The sequence below is a fragment of the Somniosus microcephalus genome, unplaced genomic scaffold, assembly GCF_052327205.1.
Source record: "Somniosus microcephalus isolate GS21.2 unplaced genomic scaffold, FLI_Smic_1.0 unresolved_chr3, whole genome shotgun sequence".
NCBI lineage: Eukaryota > Metazoa > Chordata > Chondrichthyes > Squaliformes > Somniosidae > Somniosus > Somniosus microcephalus.
The window spans coordinates 18,516,099-18,542,513 of record NW_028225181.1 but is presented as its reverse complement, the minus strand read 5'-3'; the positions used below and the strand labels follow the sequence as shown (position 1 = coordinate 18,542,513).

General features: G+C 46.1%; 1 protein-coding gene across 1 annotated transcript; it reads left to right on the top strand.

The window, feature by feature from the left end:
* On the top strand, positions 1 to 25,804 carry LOC147091268 (putative G protein-coupled receptor 139). Its single transcript, XM_085976495.1, has 2 exons — positions 1 to 181; positions 24,903 to 25,804. The coding sequence occupies exon 2, from the start codon at positions 24,980 to 24,982 to the stop codon at positions 25,802 to 25,804; it is 825 nt and encodes a 274-aa protein (XP_085832621.1). The 5' UTR covers positions 1 to 181; positions 24,903 to 24,979.
* The last annotated feature ends 611 nt before the right edge of the window (positions 25,805 to 26,415 follow it).

Sequence of the window (26,415 nt, the reverse complement as noted above, 5' to 3'; positions counted from 1 at the left end):
ATGGGTTGGAATCTGAGAACAGTAGATTGGAATGTTACAACAATGGGCAGGGATTTCTATTGGGTATTTGACACACTTTCAAATTATTATGATAGAATGGCATTTGAGGAACGACTCTACTGTGCACTTGTGATTATTTAACACTTGTTCTATCCCATCCTCGCTGCTGTTGGTGTTCCTGGTAAGTCTCTCTCTCCAGCTGTTAATCCTATAGATCACGTTTAACTGCATTACTATTCTTGTCATTTACTCTCCCCTCCTCGCTGCTGTTGTTGTTCCTGGTAAGTCACTTTATCCAAATATTAACTCTGCAAACCTTTGCTAGCTGTATTACTGCTCTGTTAATTTACTCTCCCCACTTTGCGGCTGTTGGTGTCAATGTTGTATCCAGAAAATAGATCGGTAATTCTCGCAATCAGCAGTCCTGCCTACCGTCACCTCCACAATATCACCCGTCTCTGCACTGCCTTAATCCTTCTGCTGCATAAACCCTCAACCTTTGTGCCTTTGTTAAATCCAGACTCGACTATTCCAATGCTCGCCTGACCAGCCTCCCAGTTACAATCCTCCATAAACTACAGCTCATTTAAAATTCTGCTGCCCTTATCCTACACACATCATGTCAAATTCATTCATCACCCCTGTGCTCGCTGACCAACATTTGCTCCCAATCCGGCAAAGCCTTAATCTTAATATTCTACTCCTTGTGTTCAAATCCCACCAGGACCTCACCCCTCCCAATCCCCTGCCCTTTTCCCATGGTGCTGCAAATTTTTCCCCTTCATGTACTTATCCAATTCCTCATTTAAAGTAATTTTTTTCCCTCTGTACCACTCCCACTCTTTCTGTCTCTATTTGTATTTCTCTTTTTCGCTCTTTCTCTTTGTCCCCCTCTTCTCTCTCTCTCTGTGCCTCCTGCTCATAGAATCATAGAATGGCACAGCACAGAAGGAAATCATTCGGCCTATCTTCTCCAAGCCATCTCTTTGAAAGAGCTATCTAATGAATCCTACTGTTTAGCCAGAGCCCTGTAAAGATTTTGCCTTCAACTAATTATCCAATTCCCTTTCAATAGTGACTATTGAACCTGTTTCCACTGCGTTCTCAGTCAGTGCATTCCAGATCACAACAACTCACTGTGTAAAGAAAATTCTCCTCATCTCTCCTCTGGTTCTGTTGCCAATTGCCTTAATGAGGAGCCGAGATAGAGTGTATAGGGAGCATCTATTTTCCTTGGCAGAGAAATCAATAACCAGGGGCGTAGATATAATGTAATAAGGTGGAAGGATTAGAGTGGAGATGAGGAGAACTGTTTTCACCCAGAGAGGGCGGTGGGGGTCTGGAACTGACTGCCTGAAAGGATGGTGGAGGCAGAACCCTCATCACATTTAAAACGTAATTGGATAGGCACTTGAAGTGCTTTAATTTACAGGGCTATTGACCAAGAGCTGGGAAGTGGGATTAGGCTGGATAGATCTTTTTCGACCGTCGTAGGCACGTTAGGCCGAATGTCCTCATTCAGTGTGATAAATTTCTATGATTCTATAAATCTATGATTCTTAACCTTCGCTGCTGTAAAAAGAACAATCCCAGCTTCTCCAGTCTCTCCACGTAACTGAAGTCCCAGATCCCTGGCACCATTCTGGTAAATCTCCTGAACACCTTCTCTAATCCTTGTCATGCTTGCCCAAGAAAGTGCTCAGAATTCGACACAATTTTCCAGATGGGGCCTAGCCAATGATTTATAAAAGGTTCGCATTTCATCCTGAATTTTGTTACTCTGATTCTGTTTGTAAAGCCAAGGTCTCCATATGCTTTATTAACAACCATTCCAACTGGTCCTGCCACCTTCAAAGGTTTGTGTAAGTACACCCCGGGCCTCTCTGGTCATACAGCTCTTTTAAAATTGTACAGATTAATTTATATCGCCCCTCTTCTTGCTTCCTAACTACATGTATCTCCTCACCCTTCTCTTTATTAAATTGTATCTGCATGCGCCTGCCCATTTTCCCAGTCTGTCTGTGTCGCCCTGAAGTCTGTTACTACCCTTCTCACTGTTTATTAACATTTACCAGTTTAAAATTATGTCCTGTATACCCAAGTCCATGGCATTGATATACTTGAAAGGAGCAATGGTCCTAATACCGACCCCTGGGGAACTCCAGTGTAGACTGAGTCTGAAAAGCAACTCTATGCTTTCTGTCTCTTAGCCAATTGGTAAAAGAAACAGGGAGCAGATGAGAAGAACTTTGGTCATGCAGTGAGTTTTTATGATCTGGAATGAACTCAAAGTCTGGTGGAAGCAGATTCAGTAGGCTCAGGTTGTAGCACTCTCGGCTCTGAGTCAGAAGCTTGTGGTTTCAAGTCCCACTCCAGTGACTTGAGTAGATATATCTAGCCTAACACGGCAGTGCAGAACTGAGGGATCGCTGCACTGTCAGAGGGGCATAAAGAGGGAGAACATCACTGTCAGAGGGGCAGTACTGAGGGAGTGCATCACTGTCAGAGGGGCAGTACTGAGGGAGTTCATCAGGGTCAGAGGGGCAGTACTGAGGGAGTGCATGACTGTCAGACCAGCAGTAATGAGGGATCACTGCTCGGTCAGAGCCAAATTTGCTGATGATAGAAAGATAGGTGGGAAAGCAAGTTGTGAAGAGGACATAAGGGGTCTGGAAAGCGATATAGACAGGCTGAGTGAGTGGGAAAATATTTGACAGATGGAGTATAATTTGGGAAAGTGTGAGGTTATCCACTTTGGTAGGAAAAATAAAACAGCAAATTATTATTTAAATGGAGAGAGATTACAAAATGTTGCAGCACAGATGGTCCTGGGGGTCCTTGTGCATGAAACAGAAATATTAGTGTTGTGTCTGTGTACAATAAGACACAGACTGCAGGAGAACGGTACAACAGGTGTTTACTCAACGTGGCTCAGACGGGAACTGATCTGTACAGATTACTACTCAGTGCTATATACAGGTGTGGTCACTGCCGGTACTGCAGTATACATAAGCTGTAAAAGATAGTTCCCCTTAAAGGTATATACATTACAATTCCTCACCTTTTAGATTAACAGTACCATAACACTCATTTAACAATGAAATATCAAACTAATTACAATTAACACTTTTAACATCCAACATTAGCTGAAAATAGTCTATTTATATATTCAGTCTTTGGGGAGGCTTCCTGATCCTTTCTGGATAGCGCCTTTCCCGAGTGTCTTGCTCTTGGTGCAGAGGCGATTCTGGCCCCCTGTCGTCGGTTGGTTCATCAGCTTCCGATGCTACTGTTTCTGGGGTAGATGCGGCCTGTACATCGGGTTCATCACCAGGATACGTGTGGCCGAGGCATGGGGTTAACTTGTTCCCGTGAATCTAGGATCTGGTCAGCATGGCGTCTCACGATGCTCTCCCAAACGTCCACTGTGTACATTAGTGGGCCCTGCTGTGTGCATATCGTTCCTGGCTGCCATTTTTCTGTTCGGTAGTCACGGGCCAAACCTGGTTGCCCTACATTGAAGCTCCTTGTTGGCTTCTCATGGATGTGCTGGAATTGCTTACTCTCAACATCTCTTCGTACGTTTATTCTGAGCAAATCCAGGCGATATCTTAACCTTCGGTTGAAGAACATCATGGCTGGGGCTTGGCTGGTGACTGCATGTGTCGCATTCCGGTAGGCGAACAGGAAATTGTCCACCTTGTGCTGCAGCAGAATGTTGTCATTGTACATAGCCTTTATTGCCTTCTTAAAGGTTTGTACGAACCTCTCAGCCAATCTATTTGTGGCTGGATGATACGGGGCGGATGTGTAATGCCCTACCCCATTCTTTTTCAAGAACCTCCGGAACTCTTCGGACACAAACTGTGGTCCGTTGTCGGAGCAAATCTGTTCTGGCAAGCCGCTCCTGGCAAAATTGGCCCATAGGAGTGCAATAGTTTTCTCCGTGGTGGTGGAGGACATTTTGATGACCTCAGGCCATTTCGAGTGCGCATCCGTGGCTATTAAAAACATTGAGTCCATGAATGGACCAGCAAAATCAATATGCACCCGTTGCCGTGGAGATGAGGGCCACTCCCATGGGTGTAGAGGGGCCTGTGGTGGTGCATTTTGGACTTTCTGGCATCCTGAGCAGCTCTTGGTCAGGTCCTCGATTTGTTTATCGATTCCCGGCCACCACACATAAGCCCTGGCTGTCTTTTCATTTTTACCCCTCCGAGATGACCCTCATGAAGCTCATTGAGCACTCTATCCCTTAACTTGGGTGGAATTACCACTCGGGATCCACACATCAAGGTCCCCCAGCACACTGACAGCTGTTCTCTCCTTGTCGAGAATGCTGGCAACAGGAAGTCGCCATGTGCTGACCACCGTTCACCCTCAAATCATATACCCGAGACAGTGTCAGGTCATTTCGGGTTTCCTTTTCGATACAAGCGTTAGTTACCGGTAGGTTTTCAACTGTAGTTGAATGGAATATTTCGACAGGATCCACTGCTGGTGCTTCCACTGCAGTAGGCAGTGGCAGGCGTGATAGCCCACCAGCATTTCCATGCTGCTTCGTACCCTTATATAAAATCTCATTGTGGTGCACCCCTAGAAAAAGTGACCATCTTTGTAGTCGTTTTGCAGTCATCACTGGAACGCCCTACTTCGGATTAAAAATTGAGACAAGAGGCTGGTGATCAGACAGCAAGGTGAATTTCTGCCCGTGCAGATAGTGATTGAACTTTTTCACTCCCCACACTAGGCTGAGGGCCTCCCTGTTAATCTGGGCATAGTTACGCTCGGCTGAGGTTAGTGATCATGATGCAAAGGCTATTGGCCTCTCTGATCCGTCTGAGAATTTGTGCGACAGCACCGCTCCAATGCCGTAGGGTGACGCATCACATGCCAACCGAATTGGTAATGCTGGGTTATAATGGGCCAATACCTCTTTCGATGTGATTAGTGTTTTGCTCTTCTGGAAAGCTCGCCTACATTCGTCACTCCACTTCCATGGCACCCCAGTTTGCGGTAGGATATTCAATCGTTGTAGTATTGTACACAAATTTGGCAAGAACTTATGGTAGTAGTTTACCAGCCCGAGGAACGACCTCAGTTGTGACACATTTTCCGGTGCTGGAGCCTTGACTATTGCCTCAATCTTCTCTGGGGACTTATGTAACCCCTCTTTATCGATAACGTGGCCACAATACGAGATCTGTTTTCTAAAAAACTCGCATTTGAGGCGGTTAGCTCGGAGCCCATATTCCTGCCATCTGGTGAGCACCTGCTCCAGTTTGGCAAGGTGATCAATGTCATTTTCGCCCGTGACCAGGATGCCGTCCAAATAACACTGGGTCCCTGGGATCCCTTGCAGGACTTGTTCCATTGCCCTATGCCAAATAGCCGGAGCTGATGCTAGCCCGAATACCAGCCTGTTGTATTGGTAGAGACCTTTATGGGTGTTGATTGTGAGGTAATTTTTTTGATGCTTCTTCTACCTCCATTTGCAGATACGCCTGGGCCAGAACAATCTTAGTGAAGCGTTTCCCTCCAGATAGCGAGGTGAAAATATCTTCAATCCGCGGAAGTGGATATTGTACGGTGTGAAGGATGGGGTTCACTGTTACCTTAAAGTCCCCAAAGATGCGAACCTTCCTTGGTTCCCCGGGCGTGCTGCTCAACGACTTTTTCATCACAGGGACGATGGGAGTAGCCCACTCGCTCCAGTCTACCTTGGACAGTAAACCTGAACGTTCCAGACTCTCCAGCTCTGCTTCGACGGCTGGGCGGATCACATAAGGTACCGGTCTGCCCTTGAAATATTTTGGCCTTGCGTTTTCTTCAATTTTAATCGACGCTGTCATGCCTTTTAATGTTCTGAGTCCTTGCTGGAACACTTCTTCCGCATCAGTTAGGATCTTTGACAATCGCCCAGGTGTGACGTCATCATCCTTTTTGTCAGCCACATTCAGTGCCTGTATGGAATGCCAAACCAATTGTATTTTCCGGATCCATTCACGTCCCAGTAATGGTGGTTCTCCATCTTGCAATACATACAGGTCTAGTTTTGGTGTTTCCTTACCGTTATATAAAACGGTCACCCTTATTTTTCCTTTAGGGTAGACATTTTGCCCCGTGAACGTCTTCAAAATAATGTTTTTGTCTCTCAAGGGTATGTGTGAGAATAGCCGCTCGTAGTCCCGTCTGTTTATGACTGTTAGGGCTAATCCTGTGTCCAATTCCACCTTTACCTGGACTCCTGCTATCTTGAGAGAGACCCAAATGGTTCGGTGATCCTCCGTTGTGATCACATTATGTAGTTTCAGACAACTCAGTTCCCTGCTTTTGGAGTCGTTACCACTCTTTTGTTCGTCTGAACTATACCCCGTCATCTTATGTACCTTCTTGTACTTTTCTTTGGTAGGTTTCTTATTGCTAGTTTTCTTTCCGACCTGCATACTCTTGCTTTGTGTCCTACTTTTCCACACAATCTGCACACTTTGTCTTTGAACCAGCAATCATTCTAGTCGTGTGTTGTTCTGCTGCAGCGATAGCACTTCTTTGTTCCATATGACATTTTGTTTGTGCCATATTCTTGCAGTCTCTGATGTATCTCTGCAGTGCCCCGTACTGCTGCTTCATATGATACCGCAAAGCTGAAAGCCTTTTCCAGCGTAAGGTCGTTTTCAGATAAAAGCCGTTTCTGGGTTCCTTCACTTTGAAGCCCACATGCAAACGTGTCCCTTAAGGTATCTGTCAGTCCCGCTCCAAACAGGCAGTGATTCGATAGTTTGCGCAGTTCTATTAAATAATCAGCGTTGCTTTCATCCTTATGCTGGTTCCATTTGTGAAACTTGAATCTTTCTGCTATCAGCAGCGGTGTGGGGTTTAAATGTTCCCGTAGTATCGTTACTATGCCTTCCAAACTCTTTTTCATTGGCTCCGTTGGGGTTACTATATTTCGTAATAATCCATACGTCTTTGCATCCATTAAATTTAACAATACCGATGCTTTCTTGTCATCTGACACCTCATTTGCCTTGCAGTATACCTCTGTTCATTCGAAATATGTAGTTCAATCTTCGACTTCATTGTCAAATGCGGTGATACTGCCACTCTTCGGCATTTTGGTTGTGGTTTAAAATGGCGTCTCCCAATGGCTTAAAATGGCGTCTCCCACGCTTTCCTTCCTCCCCCGCTGCTGCCAAAACTGCTCCCGGCGGTTCTCGTGGCAATGGCAGCGCCCTGCAGGTTTCTCACGCTTCTCCTGCACTGCTGCCAATGACGCTCTCGGCTGTCCTCGTGGCATTGGCGGCGCCTCGCGGGTTTCTGTGCATCTCTCTCTCCCTCTCTTCGACGCTGCTTGGCCCCTGAGCACCGGCTGCACCCTATGCACTCTCACCTCTCTCTCTCTCCCCCGTCGATGCTGCTCGGCCCTTTGCTATGCTGCTCAGGCGGGCTCTAGACCACCGCTGTCTGGGAAGTGTCCACGCACTACCTGTTGCCAGCCCATTTCGCTGGACCACCTCGACTGGAAAGCCAAGCCTGGCTCTCGACAGCCTCCCCCGCAATTCTCGAGTCTCTGCTGGATGACTTGTCGGTTGCCCGTGGTCGACGCCCGAGTCTCTGGCCTTGAAATCCAATCAACTGATCTCCAGGAACGAATCCCCGGGAGGTGATGCAGAGTTGCAGGTAGGTTCGAACTTGCCTCATCGCCAATGTTGTGTCTGTGTATAATAAGACACAGACTGCAGGAGAACGGTACAACAGGTGTTTATTCATCGTGGCTCACACGGGAACTGATCTGTACAGATTACTACTCAGTGCTATATACAGGTGTGGTCACTGCCGGTACTGCAGTATACATGAGCTGTAAACGATATTTCCCCCCTTAAAGGTATATACATTACAATTAGCAGGCTGGTACGGAAAGTAATCAGGAATGCAAATGGAATGTTTTCCTTTACTGCAAGGGGGTTGGTGTATAAAATAAGGAAGTCCTGCTACAACTTTACAGGGTGTTGGTGAGAACACACCTGGAGGACTGCGTACAGTTGGAGTTTAGAAGAATGAGAGGTGGTCTTATTGAATCATATAAGTCAGTGAGGGGGATCGACAAGGTAGATGCAGAGAATATGCTTCCCCTCTTGGAGGCATATATAACTAGGGGGCAAAGTTTCAGGTTAAGGTTTCGCCCATTTAAAACTGAGATGAGGAGGAATTTCTTCTTTGAGGGTCGTAAATCTGTAGAATTTTCTGCCCCAGAGAGCTGTGGAGGCTGAGTCATTGAATATATTTAAGGTGGAGATAGACTGATATTTGAACAATAAGGGAGTGAAACGTTATGGGGAGCAGGCTATGGAACTGAGCCCAGGAACAGAACAGCAATGATCTAATTTAATGGCAGAGCAGGCTCGAGGGGCCAAATGGTCTACTCCTGCTCCTATTTCTTATATACTTATGATATGCTGGAGAGTGGTCTCAGGGTGAAGGCGAGCCTTATTCTCCACAAATATTGTGCAGTGTTCAGTTCTACAAATGTCGTCATGGACAGATACATATGTGATAGGTAGGTTGGGGAGGACGATGTCAAGCAGTCTATTCTCGCATATAACAACAGAGAATGCTGGAAAAACTCAGCAAGTCAGGCAACGTCCGTGGAGAGAAATTTGAGTTAACGTTTCGGGTTGAATCCCTTCTTCAAAACTGGAAAGAAAATAAAAAGGTCAAAGGCAAAGATGCGATCGAACAAAAGAAGAAAAGGAGACAATAAAAGATATTAGAAGCCAGATCAGATGGTAATGGGCCCGTGGAGACAAAAGGCAGCTGAGATTAGGTGTGAAGTGTACAGGCAGGTGTACTGGCAGGATAAGGTATTCTCCCATGCTGGTTCTCCCACTACCTGCTGCAATCCCAGTCTGGCAGCTGTGTTCTTCAGCGCTCGGTTAATGCTGATACTTCCGTGCCACTCTTGGTGATGGACATTGAAGTTTCCCCCCTCCTGACCTAGAGTATAATTTGTACCCTTTCTGCTCTGGTTGCTCCCATCAACTGGTGTGCAGCATGAAGATGTGCCGATTCTTCAGCTGAGGGAGGGTGGTAGGTGGTAAACAACAAGAAGTTACATTGCTCATGCCGTTAGGCAATGTTGAGGACTCGCAGGATCTCGCCCACGTGACTGTATAACACTGTGCCCCCACCTCTGGTGGGCCTGTGCTGCCAGTGGAACAGGAAACAGCCTGGGATGGTGATGGAGAATTCGGCATATTGACTGCTAGTTATGCTTCTGTTAGTATGACTATGCGAGAAATCAAGGTTTCTTTAAAATGTATTCACATTTGTTAATATATTTAACATTTCCCTTTGATTCCTTGGTATCAACTCTTTGCTCCTTTTAATTATTCTTCCCCTCGTTCAAACACCATGACCTGGCTCTCTGTGTAAGTTCAATTTTACATACATGTTGTTCTTGTTCTAGTTTCAGGCAATAGAGAAATGAACTGCTGTCAGAGTGGGAGTGGAGTGGAGGCTTAATGTGTAAAGCTTACCATCCCACTCTGACCTCTCTGTCCTCTGCCTCTTACAACAGCACCTCATCTTTCTATTAGGCACTTAACAGCCTTCTGGACTCAACACTGATTTCAAGAATTTCAGATCATACCCTCCGCCCCTCTTTTTCCAGATGGCAGCTGTTGATTGTTTTGCCTTCCCCATTTGCAACATTTACCCAGTACTGACTCCCACCATATCACAGACCGTCCCTTTTGTTCTTTCCTCCCCTGCCCCCTTCCCCTGCCTCTGCACCTGTTTAGAACCTGTTACGTCTCAAACTTTTTCCAGTTCTGACGAAGGGTCGTCGACTTGAAACGTTCACTCTGTTTCTCTTTCTACAATGTTGCCTGACATGAGGGTTTACAGCATTTTCTGTTGTTATTTCAGATTTCCAGCATCCGCAGCATTTTGCTATTTTAAGGTCTAAAATAGCTTTCTTTCAGGCCTTTCACGACCACCCGACGTCTCAAAGCACTTCACAACCAAAGAATACTTTTGGAGTGTAGTCACTGTTGTGATGGCCCAGAAATTCGGGTCGGGGGCTTCCCACGAGTGCAAGCCCCCGACCTACACTTAACTTGCGTGCCGCCAGTTGAACTCTGTGCCTGTGTGGAATCCCTCTCTGAGGCCTCCCGCAGAGGCCGGCGCACTGTGTTTGTGTGTCCCAGCGGTGTAGTTAGTGCGATGCGTCCCCTGGGATCAGGTGAGCCATGGGCAGCCAATAGGAGCAGGGAATGCTCCATTCATAAGTCTTGACAGAAAGACCTGTCAAAACGTATGAATGCTGAGGGTCCAAAACAGTACTTAACCTTCAAATAATTTTTTTTTAAAATCATACTTTTTAAATGAACTATAAATTACATTAAATAACAATTTTAAACAATAACTTTAATTTTTGGAAAAAATTATTTATAAAAAAAGGGGCTAAAAATAAACTTACCTTGCGTTAAAGTATTTAAAATAATAAACCTGTGGAAAAAATGTTTTACTTTAATTAATTGACCACGTACATTGTAAAAAGCAGGCCTTACACCTGCTTTTTAAATGTGTAAATCCTGCAGGCTTAACCTCACGTGAAAACCTGCAAAAAAAACTAAGTTCAAAGTGCACACGCAGACTATCGCGTGCTCGCATTCGACCTTTGAACCCCTTCGTTCAGAGGATCAGAAATGCCAGTTTCCCGCGCATGCGTAATGCATGCAAGAAACCGGCACTTCCATCGGGTCCACACGTAAGTACTCCGTCCGTACTCACACGTTGCAACCCGATTTTCTGGGCCAATGTGAGAAACACAACAGCAATTTGTGCACAGCAAGTTTCCACAAACAGCACTGTGATAACAATCAGATAATCTGTTTTTGTTATGTTGATTGAGGGATAAACATTCATCGAACTAGTGTAATGGGATCTTTTACATCCACCTGAGAGAGCAGACTGGCCCTCGGTTTAACCTCTCATCGGCAATACAGCACTCCAACAGTGCAGCACTCCCTCAATACTACACTGGAGTGTCAGTCTGGAATTATGGGCTCAGCTATCATGGTGAGGGACTTGAACACACAACATTCTGACTGACAGGTTAGTGGGCGACTAACTGAGCCACAGCTCACACTTTCAGATAGGTTTAGAGTGCATGTGTGTACAGGCACTAAGTGTGGTAAAAAGCTTGGTGAGCTGCAGGCGCAAATAACCACGTAGGAAAGTGGTGTCATTGCGATAATAGAGACCTGGCTCTAAAGAGGGCAGGAGTGGGTACTAAATATTCCTGGATATAAGATGTTTCAGAAAGATAAGGGAAAGAAATGAGGTGGGGTAATGATATTGATTAAGGAAAATATTACAATGCTGGAGAGAAAGGAAGACTTGGAGGGATCAAGGACTGAATTTATTTGGTTAGATTTAAGAAACAATAGAGGTACTATTACAGTACTAGGTTTATTCTATAGTCCACCAACTAGTGGGATGGATAAAAAGCAGCAAATTTGCAGGGAAATTACAGAAAGGTGGAAGAAATATAGAGTAGTAATAATGAGGGACTTCAGTTATCCTAATATAGACTGGGATAGTAATAGTATAAAGGGCTGAGAGGGGGACACATTTCTGAAGTGTGTTCAAGAGAACTTTCTTGATTGGTGCATTTGTGTCCTAAAAAGGAAGGAGGCATTACTGGCCATGGGACCTTTTACGTCCACTGAGAGCGCAGACAGGGCCTCTGTTTAACGTCTGATTCAAAAGACGGCACCTCTGAAAGTGCAGCCCTCTACTAGAGTGTCAGCCTAGATTTATGTGCTACCAGTCTCGGGAGTGGAACTTGAAATCACAACCTTCTGAGTCAGAAACGTGTGTGCTACCCACTTTTTTTTTATATTACTTTATTGAACATTAAGAACATTTACAACATCGTGATCATTACATTGTATGATACAAATCAATTCCACCGCCCTGCACAGCCATTCCGCCACCACATTTTGACATCAAAACCTAAAGTTTAATTAGTCAACTTTAACATATATTAATCGATTGTACTTTAAGCATTTGTTGTAAATTACTGTCCTTAAATTCCTTTCTGAATAAAACATCCACAGAGCCTTATAATGGTCCTTTAGCTTATAATTAAAATACACTTTTAGATTGATTCTCCTCCCCTTAAAAAACAGAGCATTCCTTCTTTGCACAATCACGAATCTAGCCAAACTGAGCATTAAATTAATTGCCGGTCAACTAGATTCTGGCAGACTCTCCTGCAATCCCCATCACAAAATTGAGTCCCACGGGATTCCCATTCTCGCTGTTCGGTCCCCACCCAGCAAAAAAGCTTCACACAACTGTCAAACATAGTACTTAAAGTCATTTAACTGCGGACATAACACCAGTAAATTGGACAGAGTCTCATCCTGTGTCCCACACATTGGGTAAGTTGCCGCCTCCACTCGTCCAATCTTGCACAAGACCGTCATGGTAAAAATCCGGTTATGAGCCAATTTGAAATCCAGTTCAATCCATTCTGGGCATTTAAAATTCGCCCACACTCCCTTCCAAATCCTGTTGAAGTCCAGCTGTGGCTATATACTCTGCCAAAACTCCTGACCAGCAGGTGTCTTGAATCTCCATTCTCTGAATACCTCATAGAAATCTCGAGTATTACAGTTGTCAAATTGGACTAACTCTTCACTTTATCTAGTACAAAGCTTGGAAAAGCAGAACGCATTTTACTTCCTTTGGAGATTTCCGCAATTATTTCTTCCATCCAATCCTGTGGCATTGCCCTCACAATCTTCTCATACATGATTTCTATTGCTTTTCCGGCAACCAATCTGGAAACACCTCGTATAATACATCTTTCACCATTATAATCCCAGCTTTTATAAAAGCTAGATTAAATAAAACCTCTCCTTCGATGTTGGCCCACCTGGTCAAAAATAAAGGCTGTTCTAAAAATGCCTTAGCCCCCTTGGGCATAAACTGCACACTTTTTAAAAGTTGAGCCCAAGTCTCTACTACCCCCTCATAAAACCTAGGGAGAAGCTTAATCGATTTCATAAACATATTATTGTATTCCATATACAATATCCCCTGCCTTCCTATCCCACTTCGTTTTAAAAAATGCTCAAAACAACTCTTCCAAAAACTTGAATTTGACTTCTGAAGAAATCTCTTCACCCATTTGATTCTAAAGGATTATTTCTTCAAATCAATATCTGGGAAGTTGAGTCCTCCCTGATTGCTCCGTCCAATGATGGTATTGTAAGCCACCAAGGCTGGTTTCCCTTCCTATAAAAACCTCACACAGCCTCTCGGATGGACTTTTCTGCCCACTCAGGAATATCCTCCACCGTCAATAAGTACCATGGCTTAGATAGCAGGAGAGCAGACAGCACTGTCGCTCTTTCTTGCACTTTCAACCACCATCTTTCCCATCTTCCCAAAATCTTTTTAATTTTCAATACCTTCGGTTCCCAATTTAATCGATCCACTTCTTCCCTGTCTTTCTTGCACCCCATATGCACCCCCAGAACTTCCAAAACCTCCACCACCTTAAAGGGGCATTCCCCCAACCATTCCCCCCTACCCCTCCCTGCAACCAGGCATTGGGACTTAGTATAATTCACTCTGGCACCTGAAGCTCGAAAATATTCCTCCACTACCTCCATAGCTTTCCTCACTGACTCCCCATTTCTCAATGTTAAGTTTGTGTCATCTGCATATTGGTGTATCACCGACACCAGCCCGGAACAGGGTACCACAATCCCAACTACACCTTGTTTCTTTCGCGTCATGCAACCTAATGGTTCTGCTACCAATGTGTACAGCAGTGGGGACAGGGGACAACCCTGTCTCACTGATCTCTGTATCGGAAAATACTTAGATAAAAAACCATTACATTTAACACAGCTAAATATGTTTGAATAAAAAATCCGTTTCCACTGAATGAAACTTTCCTTGAAACCAAATGCTTCCAAAACCTTCAATAAAAACTCATGAGAAACCCTATGAAAGGCTTTCTCTTGATCTATCTTTAATACATAAGCCTCCCTCCCACTCTCTTCCATGAGCTCTATCGCATCTCGTATTGAGACCACAGAGTCTGCGATGTCCCGGCCAATTACTCCATAGGACTGAGAGGGCCAAATTATCTCTTGTAACACCTCCTTCAAACGGTTTGCCATAACCCTCTCCATGATCTTATAACCTACATTTAATATTGTGATGGGCCTCCAATTCTTCAGATCCCGTCTATCCCCTTTATTTTTATATAAGCTAAGCTTATGGTACTTCTCCTCATAGATGGGGCCAGGCTTCCCTCAATTGTAATATCCTTAAAAACTTTTAAGAGCAAATGACTTAAAATCTCGAAAAATTCCTTATAAAATTCTGCACTTAGCCCATCGGACCCTGGGCTTTTCTCCCCCTTTATTCCACTTATTGCTATTTTTATTTCCGCTAATCCTACTTCTTTATCATACATTCTTCTCTCATCCTCCTTTAAACTCTTTTCAATAAAAGCAGTAACCTTCTCCATCTCCAAATTGGAAATGTCTTCTTTTGTATATAGCTCTTGATAAAAGCTGTTAGCCTCCTCCAAAATCTCCTCAGTTTCATGAATGATCTTCTCCCCAACCTTCAACCCCTCAATTAACGATAATCTCTGTCGCAGCTTCTCTTGCTCTAGAAAATATCTAGTGCATCTTTCGCCCTCCAATGCATCTCTAGCCTTTGCACAGAGAATGGCCCCCTTGCATTATTCAGCTTGCAATAATTCCCACTCTTACTTTAGCACCCGGAACTTAGTCTCAGCTCCCTTATCTCCTCCGTCAACTGCTTTATAGACATCCATAAACCTTTTGTTTATATTCTCTTCTCGATGCCGGTTAGCTGCCGCCCTCTTTTTCCCATAATGTACCAAAAAACTTTTACCTGATAATTGAAATTGTCCCACCAAACTCTTCTTTCTTTCAAGAGCAAAAGTTCCTTTCGAGCATTCTTTACTTTATTTATAATCCCTTCTTTATAAGCACATTCCTTCAGGTATTGATTGTTTAAAATCCATGCCCCTGAACCGATCTTAGCTCTGCTGTTCCTAATTCTAAGAACCAAAGCCGAGTGATCACTAAAAAATACTTTTTTATAATAAATCTCCATCACCTCCGAACTTAACCCTTCCCGCATTAATACAAAATCCATTCGGCTCTGTTTTAAAACATCACCCACCCAACCTGCTCTGGAGAACTCCCTTTATTTGAGGTTCCGGTCCCTCCATAATTCTCTCAAATTTAAATTTGCCACCATTTTTATAATCATCCCTCTGGAGTTATCCTCTTTAAAGGTCATCTGGGCTGAAATGCCCATCCAAGATAAAAATACATTAAAATCCCCCACTATACAAGGATTTTCCACCTCTGCCACTTCAGTGAATAACCCCCGAAAAAACTCGCGATGCTTGCAATGGTCGTTCGGTGCATAGATATTAAAAAGATCGCAATTAAATCTCTCCAATTTTACACTTAGCCGTAAAAATCTCCCCTCAGTGTCCTTGTCCACCAAGGCAACGTTCTCTTCTATGGACGGACTCACCAAAACAGCCACCCCTCTACGGTTATTGTTTGCACAACTTGCAAACACCTCTCCCTTCCAAACCTTCTGAACTCTTTCTAGAATATCCTCATCCCAAATGGTTTATTGCAGACACAACAAGTCCGTACCTTTAAAACCCTGCAACAACTGCTGCAATTTCTTCTCACCCCTCAGTCCGTTCACATTGATCGAGACTAATGCAATCATGGCTCCAAAGAAGGGAAGTATGCCCAATAATCTCCCCATCATTTAATCTCTGGCTCCTCCCTCCTCTCATGCTCCTTCTCAACTTTTCGGGCAGCTGTTGCTTTTTCCTGCAGCCTCCAGCTCTTTTTCCCCTCCTGTTTGAGCCCTCCCTGCTGTTTCAGCCTCTTCCTTGCCTTAAGTTTGGACCCAGGAGCTGCCCTTTCTCCCTCCTTCTGCCCCTCACTAACCTTTCCCTTTCCACATGATGCCACCCGAACCCCGACTTCCATGTCTCTGTCCCCCTCTAATTCCTCACACTCAAGCTCTTCTGCAACCCCCTGTGCCTGCTCCCTGTCAGTTACATAATCCTGCTCCCCGTCAGATACTTCATCTCCCATAGAGAGTCTTCCTGCTATCGCAGTTTCTCCCACTGTGCTGCCCCCTTCGACCACATCTCTACCTCTGACCCTTGCACCTTGTTCCCTCACTCCATGGGACAATGGTGCACCTATATTGTTCCCTTCTGTCGTCACTATCTCGCTGATCCCATTCTGCTGTCCCTTTAAGGCTCCTGCCTCTTGCACCCTCTCCCCGCCCTGCCCCCTCCCGCTCACCAAAATATCCGACTCCCCGCCTTTCCCTGGAGCACTCACTTCCAACACACACCCTGCTCCTGCCTCCTCTTCCACCACAGCCACCAGACTCCCCAGGGGGAGCCGAACTGCACTAAGGCTGGAGTCTGCACTCGACCCTTGCTGCCGCTGCTGTCTTTATTCCCCTCCATAGCACTCGCCGTGTTTTCCGCCATCTCCATCTCGATCTCCGCTCCTCTGCCTCTTCCTGTGCTCCTTTTTGCTTCATTTTACTGGCTGTGTCCTCCGACTGCAACGCACCTCCGGCCGTTCCACACTCCTCTCCTGCTCCTTCTCCCATCTCCTCATCACTCATTTCGCTCCCTTCTGCCACACACTCACAGCGGGCAGGGTCTTTACGACACACCCCACTGCTCTCCGCCTTGCAGCTCCGTGTGATATGTCCTGAATCACCGCAATAGTAACAATACAAATCAGGACAGTTTCTTACGAGATGTTCATGTCCCAGACAATAGTAACACACCTTTACTTAGTTATCGTGCAGCACACGAAAGTACTGTACTCCTTCCAGTGTCTCGAACTTCATACTGCAAGGCAAACACCTCACACCCTCTGGGAACCGCACCTTTGTATATCGGGTTCCGTCTGCTACCCGTGTTCCCAGATAGTACCTCCACTTTATTTCGGAACAGATTTTAACGTCCGACGACTCCAACTTTTTGCTCAGCACTTCTTCCTCGATGTACACAGGCAAGTTCAAAAATGAAACCACCACCTCCTCTGAATATAACAGAGTCACCTCCAATAATTTCTCCCCAGCTTTTAGATTGAGCAGCAGTGTTTCCACCTCCTCACGGCCACTGACCGTCACCTCAAATCCCACATTTGCTTCCCTCACCACAGTCGTCATGAACCGCATGGATTATATCCCAGGCTCGAATCTTCTTATATTCACATTGCAGCACCACCGTATTTTCTTTAGCAAACATCCTGAGGCCCCGACCCAAATCTTTGGGCCTTTTATTCCGGTTCCCACCACAGTTTCTTCCCTAATAAAATTCCTCTCAGGAATATTGTCCTCTGAGGGGCCCGGCACTCCGGACCCCCAGGCAGCCATCTGGTTGTTTTTTGTGGGACAAAAAGGCCCTAAAACCTGAAAACAACACCCCAAAACCTTCCAACAACTTTTTACAAAACTTCCTCCAACACCCAGCTGCAATTATGCAACCAGTCTCACCTGGCTCACTCCTAGCCCCTCTCACCTAGAGAGTGCTACCCACTGAGCCACAGCTGACGCATTATTCCTTCCTATTTCTGTACTTTTCTCGTCTTTTGTTCTCAGCTTTAGTTCAATACAGGAAGAGAAACTCACTTCTCTGTTCTGTCCTCAGTTGTTTTGGACTCTACAGGAATCAAGTAATATGAGGATGGGGTGGGTGTGGGGGGAATGTGGATTTGAGGTCGAAGATCAGCCATGATATAATTCATGAAGGGCTCCTTCTCCGAATTCTTATGTTTTGATGTTTATGGGCGGGTGAAATATTGCATATTTGCTCACATTTAATTTAAAACTGTACAATAAGGTGAGCTAGATTGTGTTGCAGTAAAGCGTTGTGATGACAATGGCTCAATGAGTCTGTTTGTTCAATGACTGTAATTAATGCCAGTTACAGTGAGGCCTAGTGATGTCACTCTGGGATTTCCCTCTGCTCTAAATAAGGAGCTCCCTTCACTGTGTCACCTCACACAGTCAGCGCGCTGCCCCCAGCACAAAGACCACCAGACACTCACAGAAGGGAAGGCATGGATTGGGATGGTGTGTTGGATATTAGGAATATGTTATGATGTACAAAATATGTACTATTCCTTCCTCACTGCTGTTGGTGTTCATAGTAAGGATATATGTCCAGTTATTAATTCTAAATAATGGAGAGGCCCAGAGAAAGAGCTGGGCACTGCAGTGAGGAGGCATTGGTGGCTCTGGTTGGGGCTGTTGAACAGCGGTGGGCAGTGCTGTTCCCTGAGAGTGGCAGGAGGCTATTGCCACGGGAGTTTAGAAGGGTGCGGATGGAGGTGGGTCAGCATGTCACTGCGGGGAGCCTGATGCCAAGGACCCACACCCAATGTCGGAAGAATTTCAACGATCACTCATGTGATCAGGGTGAGAACCTGCTTTTCAATACCTCTACATCCCTCCATCGCAACTACACTCTGTCCCCAAAGGGTTTACAAACACAAATACCCATCACTCATCCAAGACCTATGGCCATCCCATAAAATACACATGCACATCCCACACCTTGCACAAAATAACGGGTATTCAAATCTGGCAGGCACATCTGCCAAACACATGGCTGCACACAGCAACGGTTATTCAACTATGGTAGGCACATCTGCCAAACACATGGCTGCCCACAATAATGACAGGCTAAGTGAGTGGGCAGAAATTTGGCATATGGAATATAATGTTGGAAAGTGTGAGGTTATGCACTTTGGCAGAAAAAATGAAAGAGCAAGTTACTTTCTAAATGGAGAGAAACTGCAAAGTGCTACAGTACAAAGGGAACTGGGTGTCCTGGTGCATGAAACACAGAAGGTTAGTATGCAGGTGCAGCAGGTGATCAGGAAAGCCAATGGAATCTTGGCTTTTATTGCAAGGGGGATGGAGTATAAAACAGAGAATCTTGCTACAGTTATACAGGGTACTGGTGAGGCCACACCTGGAATTTAGATTTCCATATTTAAGAAAATATATAATTGCTCTCGAGGCAGTTCAGAGAATGTTCACTCAGTTGATTCCGGAGATGAGGGGGCTGACTTATGAGAAAAGGTTGAGTAGGTTGGGCCACTACTCATTGGAATTCAGAAGACTGAGAGGCGATCTTATGAAAACATATAAGATTGTGAGGGGGCTTGATTGGGTGGATGTGGGGAGGATGTTCCCACTGATGGGTGAGACTAGAACTAGTGGGCTTAATCTTAGAATAAGGGGTTGCCCTTTCAAAGCTGAGATGAGGAGAAACTTCTTCACTCAGAGGGTAGTAAATGTATGGAATTTGCTACGTCAGAGAGCTGTGGAAGCTGCGACATTAAATAAATTTAAAACAGAGATGGACAGTTTCCTAGCTGATAAGGGCTTTATGGGTTACGGGGAGCGGCCAGGGAAGTGGACTTGCGTCTAGGTTCGGATCAGCCATGATCCTATTGAATGGCGGAGCAGGCCCGAGGGTCCGTATGGCCTACTCCTGCTCCTACTTCTTATTATGTTCTTATGCCAATTCAATCGTGCTAGGCACATCTGCCAAAAACCTGGCTGCAAATAATAACGGCTATTTAACTATGCTAGCCACATTTGCCAAATGCATGGCTGCACAAAATAACAGCTATTCAACTATGGTAGGCACATCTGACGAACAAGTGCCTGCACAAAATAATCGCTAGTCAACTATGGCAGGCACATCTGCCAAACACATGGCTGCACACAATAATGGCTATTCAAATACGGTCGACACATCTGCCAAACACATGCCTGGGGACTCCCTCTTACGCTGTTCATTTTCTTGGAGGCCGAGCTCCCTCATAACAGACAGGAGCAGCAACGCACTGGAGGAGAACAGGCGGACTTACACCCCCTGACTGAGTTGGAGGACAGAATGCAAAGGATCGTTGTCAGCCAGTTCCCAGGTGCCTTGGCCACTGGATTGGTCGACCCCCTTGGGACAGCAATGGTATGTTCTTCAGCTTTCTCTCTTCTCTCATACCACATCCCCCTCACAGCGCAAGCCTTTTACACTTTCAATCCAACTAACTGTCTCCAGTGCTTCCTCCCTTCCTGCCCCCCACCTCACGCTAAAGCCACACTTTGTTCGCTATGTGAAAGCAGGACGGCACATCAGCTGACCAGTCTGTCCCTCAGCCTGCCAGTGGCAGTGACGCAGCAGACGAGGAGGAAGAGCAAGCTGGAGCTTCACTGCCTGTGTCTCCCGAGGGTGACACACCAGACACTGGGGCCACGCCTTCCCTGGAAGGGAGCAGGATGTTAGTGTCTGATGAAAGAGAAGCTCCTGCACCCAGTGGGCTGCAGCAATGCCATAGGGGTGGGAAGCTCAGGGGCCATCTACCCAGAGGGTGAGTAGGCACCCGCGTTCTGCTGCACAGGACTCGGATGAGGACCTCGACATTGCGGCCATGAATACCCAGGTCTTGTGTATGCAGACTGAGTTAGTGTGTGCAATGGCAAGGGTGTCCGACAGCATGGATTCATTGTCCAGGAGCGTGGCAGTTGTCTGCCGCTAATACAGCTGTCATCCATGCGCAAACCCTCGAACCCATCCTTGCCTCACTGCAGTGAATGATTCAATGGCAGCAGACTCTGGTGAAACAGAGCCATGTGTAATGGGTGAGGAGGCTGGATTCATTGCAGCACAGGCCGAAGCAACACAATGTCTTACAGATGCAATTGTGTCATTGGCTGGTGCCATCCAGTCTCAGACTGCTCTGATGCAATCTCATATTGATGACACTAAAGCACTGACTGCTGCCATCCTTGCTGGGTCGCTCAGAGTCCCCCGGGAATCTCTCAGTACCACAGCAGGCTTGCAATCTTTGCTCGAGCAGATTGCTCCAGATGCTAAGGTTCTACCCCGGGGGAGTGGCAGCATGTCGGTCGAGCAGGAAGATGCTGTCCTCTCTCAGGATTACAGCATTCCTGCTCGCAGCACTGTCACTTCCACATTGCACTTGGCATGACCTGCAAAACAGCCAGCCCAGACTGCTGCCGCCCATGCAATGTTGGTGCAGTCTACAGCCGAGCCCTCCAGGCACAGATCTAATCAAGAGCGTCCTTCCAGGCAATGTCTGGAACCAACATTCAGCAGCCTTCCACCAGCCTTGCTGCAGCCACTGTGGCCACATTAAGAGGAGCAGTAGGGTGAGTAGGGGGGAAGTGCGCAGGGGATGGAAATCACCCTCGAAGGCCCAACAGAACACTCTGTATATAAATCGGGGGAATGTTTGTGGGCAAAGTTCGAGGTTATTGTTATTATATCTGTTGATTGTTTTGCTGTTTACCTCCATGTTGTGAGAACGAGTTTTGTTAGTTCTTGATTTGTTGGGTTTGTTTCTAATTGTTTTGTCCTGAATAAATGACACAGAGTTTGTAACGTAAAAATATTTTTTTATTGTTACTTTACATCTTTTATGAATTGACTCATTGCAGCTTTGCCCGGCAACAGGGGCTGCAGGATGCTTTCATTGATGTGCTTCTTCATCCCAGAAGCCAGCTTCTCAGTAACGTATTAGAATTGGTGTCTTATAAGCTGTTCAGGGACGGCCCTTGCAGTGGCCAAATTGTTCGCCTCCCTCCCACGTTGGTGCTGCTGATCTTCCTCTTCAGCCTCCTCCTCCTCCTCTCCCTCTTCCTCCTCCTCCTCAGGTGGTACACCAATCCCTGGTGGCAATAGCTGGGCCCTCATGATTGCAATGTTATGAAGCATGCAGCACACAACAATGAAGAGGGAGACTCGCTCGGGCGAGTACTGCAGGGCTCCTCCTGAGTGGTCCAGACACCAGAACCATTGTTTCAAGACGCTGACCGTCTGCTCTATGAGGATCCTGGTGGCGTTACGGCTCTCATTGTATTACAGCTCGACAGGGGTGTTGGGGTTACAGAGCGGTGTCATCAGCCAGGTGCCGAGTGGATAACCCGTGTCCACGAGGAGCCATCCACTAGGTTGACACGGTGCTTGGAAGAAATCTGGGACACCAGACTGGCGCAGGATATAAGTATCATGGCTGCTGCCAGGATAGCGGGCATTGACGGCGAATATGAGCTGTCTGTGGTCACAGGCCAACTGGAAATTCAGAGAGTGGCAGCCCTTGTGGTTTCAGAAGACCTCTGCATTCTTATGAGGAGCCCACAATGCCACATGCCTGCATTCAATGGCACCCTAAACCATGGGGAAGCCCACTATCCTCGCAAAGCCATATTCACGCTCTTTGTCCTGGATCATGGGCAGAGAGCTACTGGCGTCTCCACTTCTACAAAGACTTTGTCACCTCCTGGATGCAAAAATGAAAAGCAAACTGGGAGATATTTGCTATGTCCCCAGTAGAAGCCTGAAAGGAACCGTTGTCTTAGAAATTCAGAGCCACTGTCACCTTCACAGCCACCGACGGAGATGTCCTGGTCCTGAGCTGAGGCTGCAGATCTTGTTGCAGGAGGCGGCAGATCTCAGTGACCAGCTCCTCGCTGAAGCACGGCCTTTGGAAACACTGCTCCTCAGACAAATGGATATAGGAGGAGAATTACTCCCTGAATACCCTGGGAGAGTGAGGTCTCCTGTGCAAAGGCCTGATAGCCTTCCTCCTACTGGCCATGTTTGCCACTCTCTGTCTCCTCATCTACTCCCTCCGAAGGTGAAGCTGGATGATGACGATGCCCCGATTTAGTGCAGTCCCCATCGAACCTGGAAAGTGGTGCTGAGGACGCGAAACTCCTTCGGTCAGCGCCGAATCCCTCCAGACGTCTCTCTCCCACTCAACCTGCATGTAGCAAATATTTTGCGGAAAATAAAAGGGATAAACGGCCGCCATTAAATAACTCTCTCTCAGCCCGTACCCGACTTGAAAACGATCCACTCTATCACTGTAGCAAGCGCTAAGGCAGGGGACGTGACTCAATATCTGGTCCAGGGCGTTGCATGCTTGCTTGATGTCATGATCTGTGGGGGCATGAGATCGTGCAAAATGACTGATCAATTTCACGAGCGGCGCTATAATAGCCGTGCACAGGCGCTAAGCATCTAGCGCCCCCTGAAGGCGCTAACCAAATGATTTATTCACCGCATGTTTCACTGTGTTTGTCTCTTTGTTGTTCCCCATCCCATCTACGCTGCTGTCAGCCATTGATTCTGAAGGAGATATCGTGTTACCAAGATTCAAAAGTTCTGTATTGAACTCCAGCAAATTTATTGGCGGTGACTCTTTATTTAACGAATTTCAGTTTGCTATCTACACTGAACATTAGTATCTGATCAGAAGAATGCTGTCTTGGTTTGGGAGACTTTTCACCGAACGGCGAAAGGCCATCGACCTGAAACGTTAACTTTGTTTCTCTCTCTCTCCACAGATACTGCTTAACACGCTGAGTATTTCCACCATTTTCTGCTCTCATTTGAGAATTTCAGTATCTGCATTATTTTGCTTTGGTTTTCACCTGATGCTGAGTATGGCTACTTAGAGTCAGAGGAACAAACCCTGGCAGATCACATCCACATCTTCAATTGTCTGAAATATCCGCTAATCATTCAGTTCCAGTCAGTGTCTCCTTTCCCACCCTCTCCAGTTCTGCATTTGTGGCACTGCTTCTGATGGTTAAACTAGGAATTCAAGGATAATTTACATTCTCACACGACGTTCATTCAGCCAGATTTGAATACATTTATTTCCAATCTTTGTTTTGAATTCACAATTAGCTCCCTTGCCCGTCTGTCACAGTTCAGTAGATCAGTCAGAGAGACCCAGAGTGATTCTCTATTGCCTCCTGCTATACTTCAGGATAAACAATCGTCGCTGATTGTAACTGAAGTAATGATGATAAGAAAACCCTTTGATATCTTCTCGTCTAATATTCTCTACACAAGATGGAAACAACAGGTGAAAAATACAAGAATAAATCTCTTCTATTTGTGTTCAGATACTTTACACAGCAGTCGGCGACATGTTGTCTGTGGGATAAATCGTCTGATTTCGATGCTGATAAATGCATTTATTGGGACATTACCTGGTCAATCATCACTATTGACTTTAATTCAGAGTCCATTCTTATTGATGAAATTTGCAATGTTATTTGGAAAATCTTCCTTTCATTGAGCGACGTTTTGAGTATTTCAACAGAAATGTGGAAAACTCAATCTTCAAAATACTTCTGATAGCCCAGTTATTTTTATAACTGCAGTGCACTTGTATTTATTATCTCAGCATTGTCATATTACATCCATACATTTTACATACAATTGCCTGTAATTATTGCATGCCAAGGTTGCAGTTTCTGTATTTTGCTGTTGTATTCATTTTCAGTTCAAAATAGAATGGATATTCTCAACAGGAGCAGGAATCCAAGTGGGATTTCCCTCTCCCTAACACAGGGGCATGTAAGCGAACATCTCCGCTCCAAATGCTGACTGATCCCGAGACACGAAGTCTTCCTGAGAGGTTCTGGTCGTTTGTGTCCCTGTTACCTCGGGCGGTGCTTTTGTCTGTTGGGCTCAAGGTAGATTGATCATTTAATCCCTCATTGATCAAACATCTGTTATTTTCATGTGGTAGTCATTCCAATTTAATTTATTGATTCCACAATGTATTCCCGGTTATCCACACAATAAATCCTGTATTCAGTTCCACAGGCAATAGAATTAAAAGAGTTGCAGATTCCTTCCCGAATTCCATCAAACTGCTGCTCTTGCTCCCAGCCTGATGTATAATTTACCTGTTCATTTCCCTTCCTCACAGTGAACTTAGTGACGATTGTGATCCTGTCTCGGGGGAAGTGCGGTCTCTCCAAATGTGTCACTCGTTACCTGGTGGCCATGGCAACGGCGGATCCACTGGTCGTTATCCTCGAACTGATATTGAGGCATATTCCGATTGTTTATTGGGAAAAGTTTGGTTTTGTGTATTCCATTCCCGTGTGTAATATCCACGCCGTCCTGCTGTTCGCAGCCACAGACTGTTCTGTCTGGTTCACCGTCACTTTCACCTTTGATCGATTTGTGGCCATTTGTTGCCAGAAGCTGAAAACTAAATATTGCACCGAGAAAACGGCAGCTGTGGTTCTGGGAACAGTGGCTGTGCTGAGCGGTTTAAAGAACATCACCTGGTATTTTATGTTCACAGGTCCGTATTTGCTTGTGAACAGCCCCTGGTTTTGTTATGTCACAATGGATGTTCAGTTGTCACGGTTCTGGGGAGCAATCGAGCTCCTTCATTATATTCTCACCCCGTGTGTCCCATTTGTTGTGATTCTGCTGCTCAATGCTGTCACCGTCAAACACATTTTAGTGTCCAGCAGAGCCCGCAGGAGACTCCGGGGTCCCAGCAGTGGGGCGAGTCCCAGAGACCCAGAGATGGAGAGCCGCAGGAAATCCATCATTTTACTGCTTGTTATCTCCGGCAATTTCATCCTGTTATGGGCAATATTTATGGTGTACTCTATATGGAGCCGTGTGTGGTATTTGGAGTATGAGTCTGTATTTCTACATGAGTATGTACAGGAACTGGGATTCATGCTGCAGCTGCTGAGTTGCTGCACAAACACTGGGATTTACGCCGTGACCGAAACTAAGTTCAGAGAGCAGTTGAAGAATGTGGGGAAATATCCCTTTACTCTGATTGTAAAATTCATTAAAGGATGAGAAGAAGCGGATTCTTTGCAGCCTGCGAGTTGAAAGTTCCCTGGGCCAGATATTGTGGCACCCCGCACAAAGATGGCGGCTCTGGTGCCACGCACAAAGATGACGGCTTTGGGGCCCAGCACAAAGATGGCAGCTCTGGGGCCCAGCACAAAAATGGCGGCTCTGCGGTCCTGCACAAATGTGGTAGCTCTGGGGACCAGCACAAAGATGGCAGCACTGGGGTCCCGCACACAGATGCCGGCTCTGGGGCCCAGTACAAAGATGGCGGTACTGGGGTCCCTGCACAATGTTGGCGGCTCTGGGGCCCCACGCAAAAATTATGGCTCTGGGGTCTCGGAACAAAGATGGCAGCTCTGGGGCCCCACACAAAGATTGCGGCTCTCGGACGCCGCACAAAGATGGCGGCTGTCTCTTGGGACCTTGCCCTGGCGGTGGGAGGCAGGTGGGCTTCTTCAGGGCAGCAGCAGCTGGAGTTCCGGTTTCCACGAGAGCGGGCGGCTTGGCCCGGCCCACAGGTGCCCGAACAGCCTAGCCGGGGGAGGAGAAGGCCCGCCACCAGGACTTTATTCATCATTATAATCCTTTATAAGGCTTTCCATCATTACAGCACT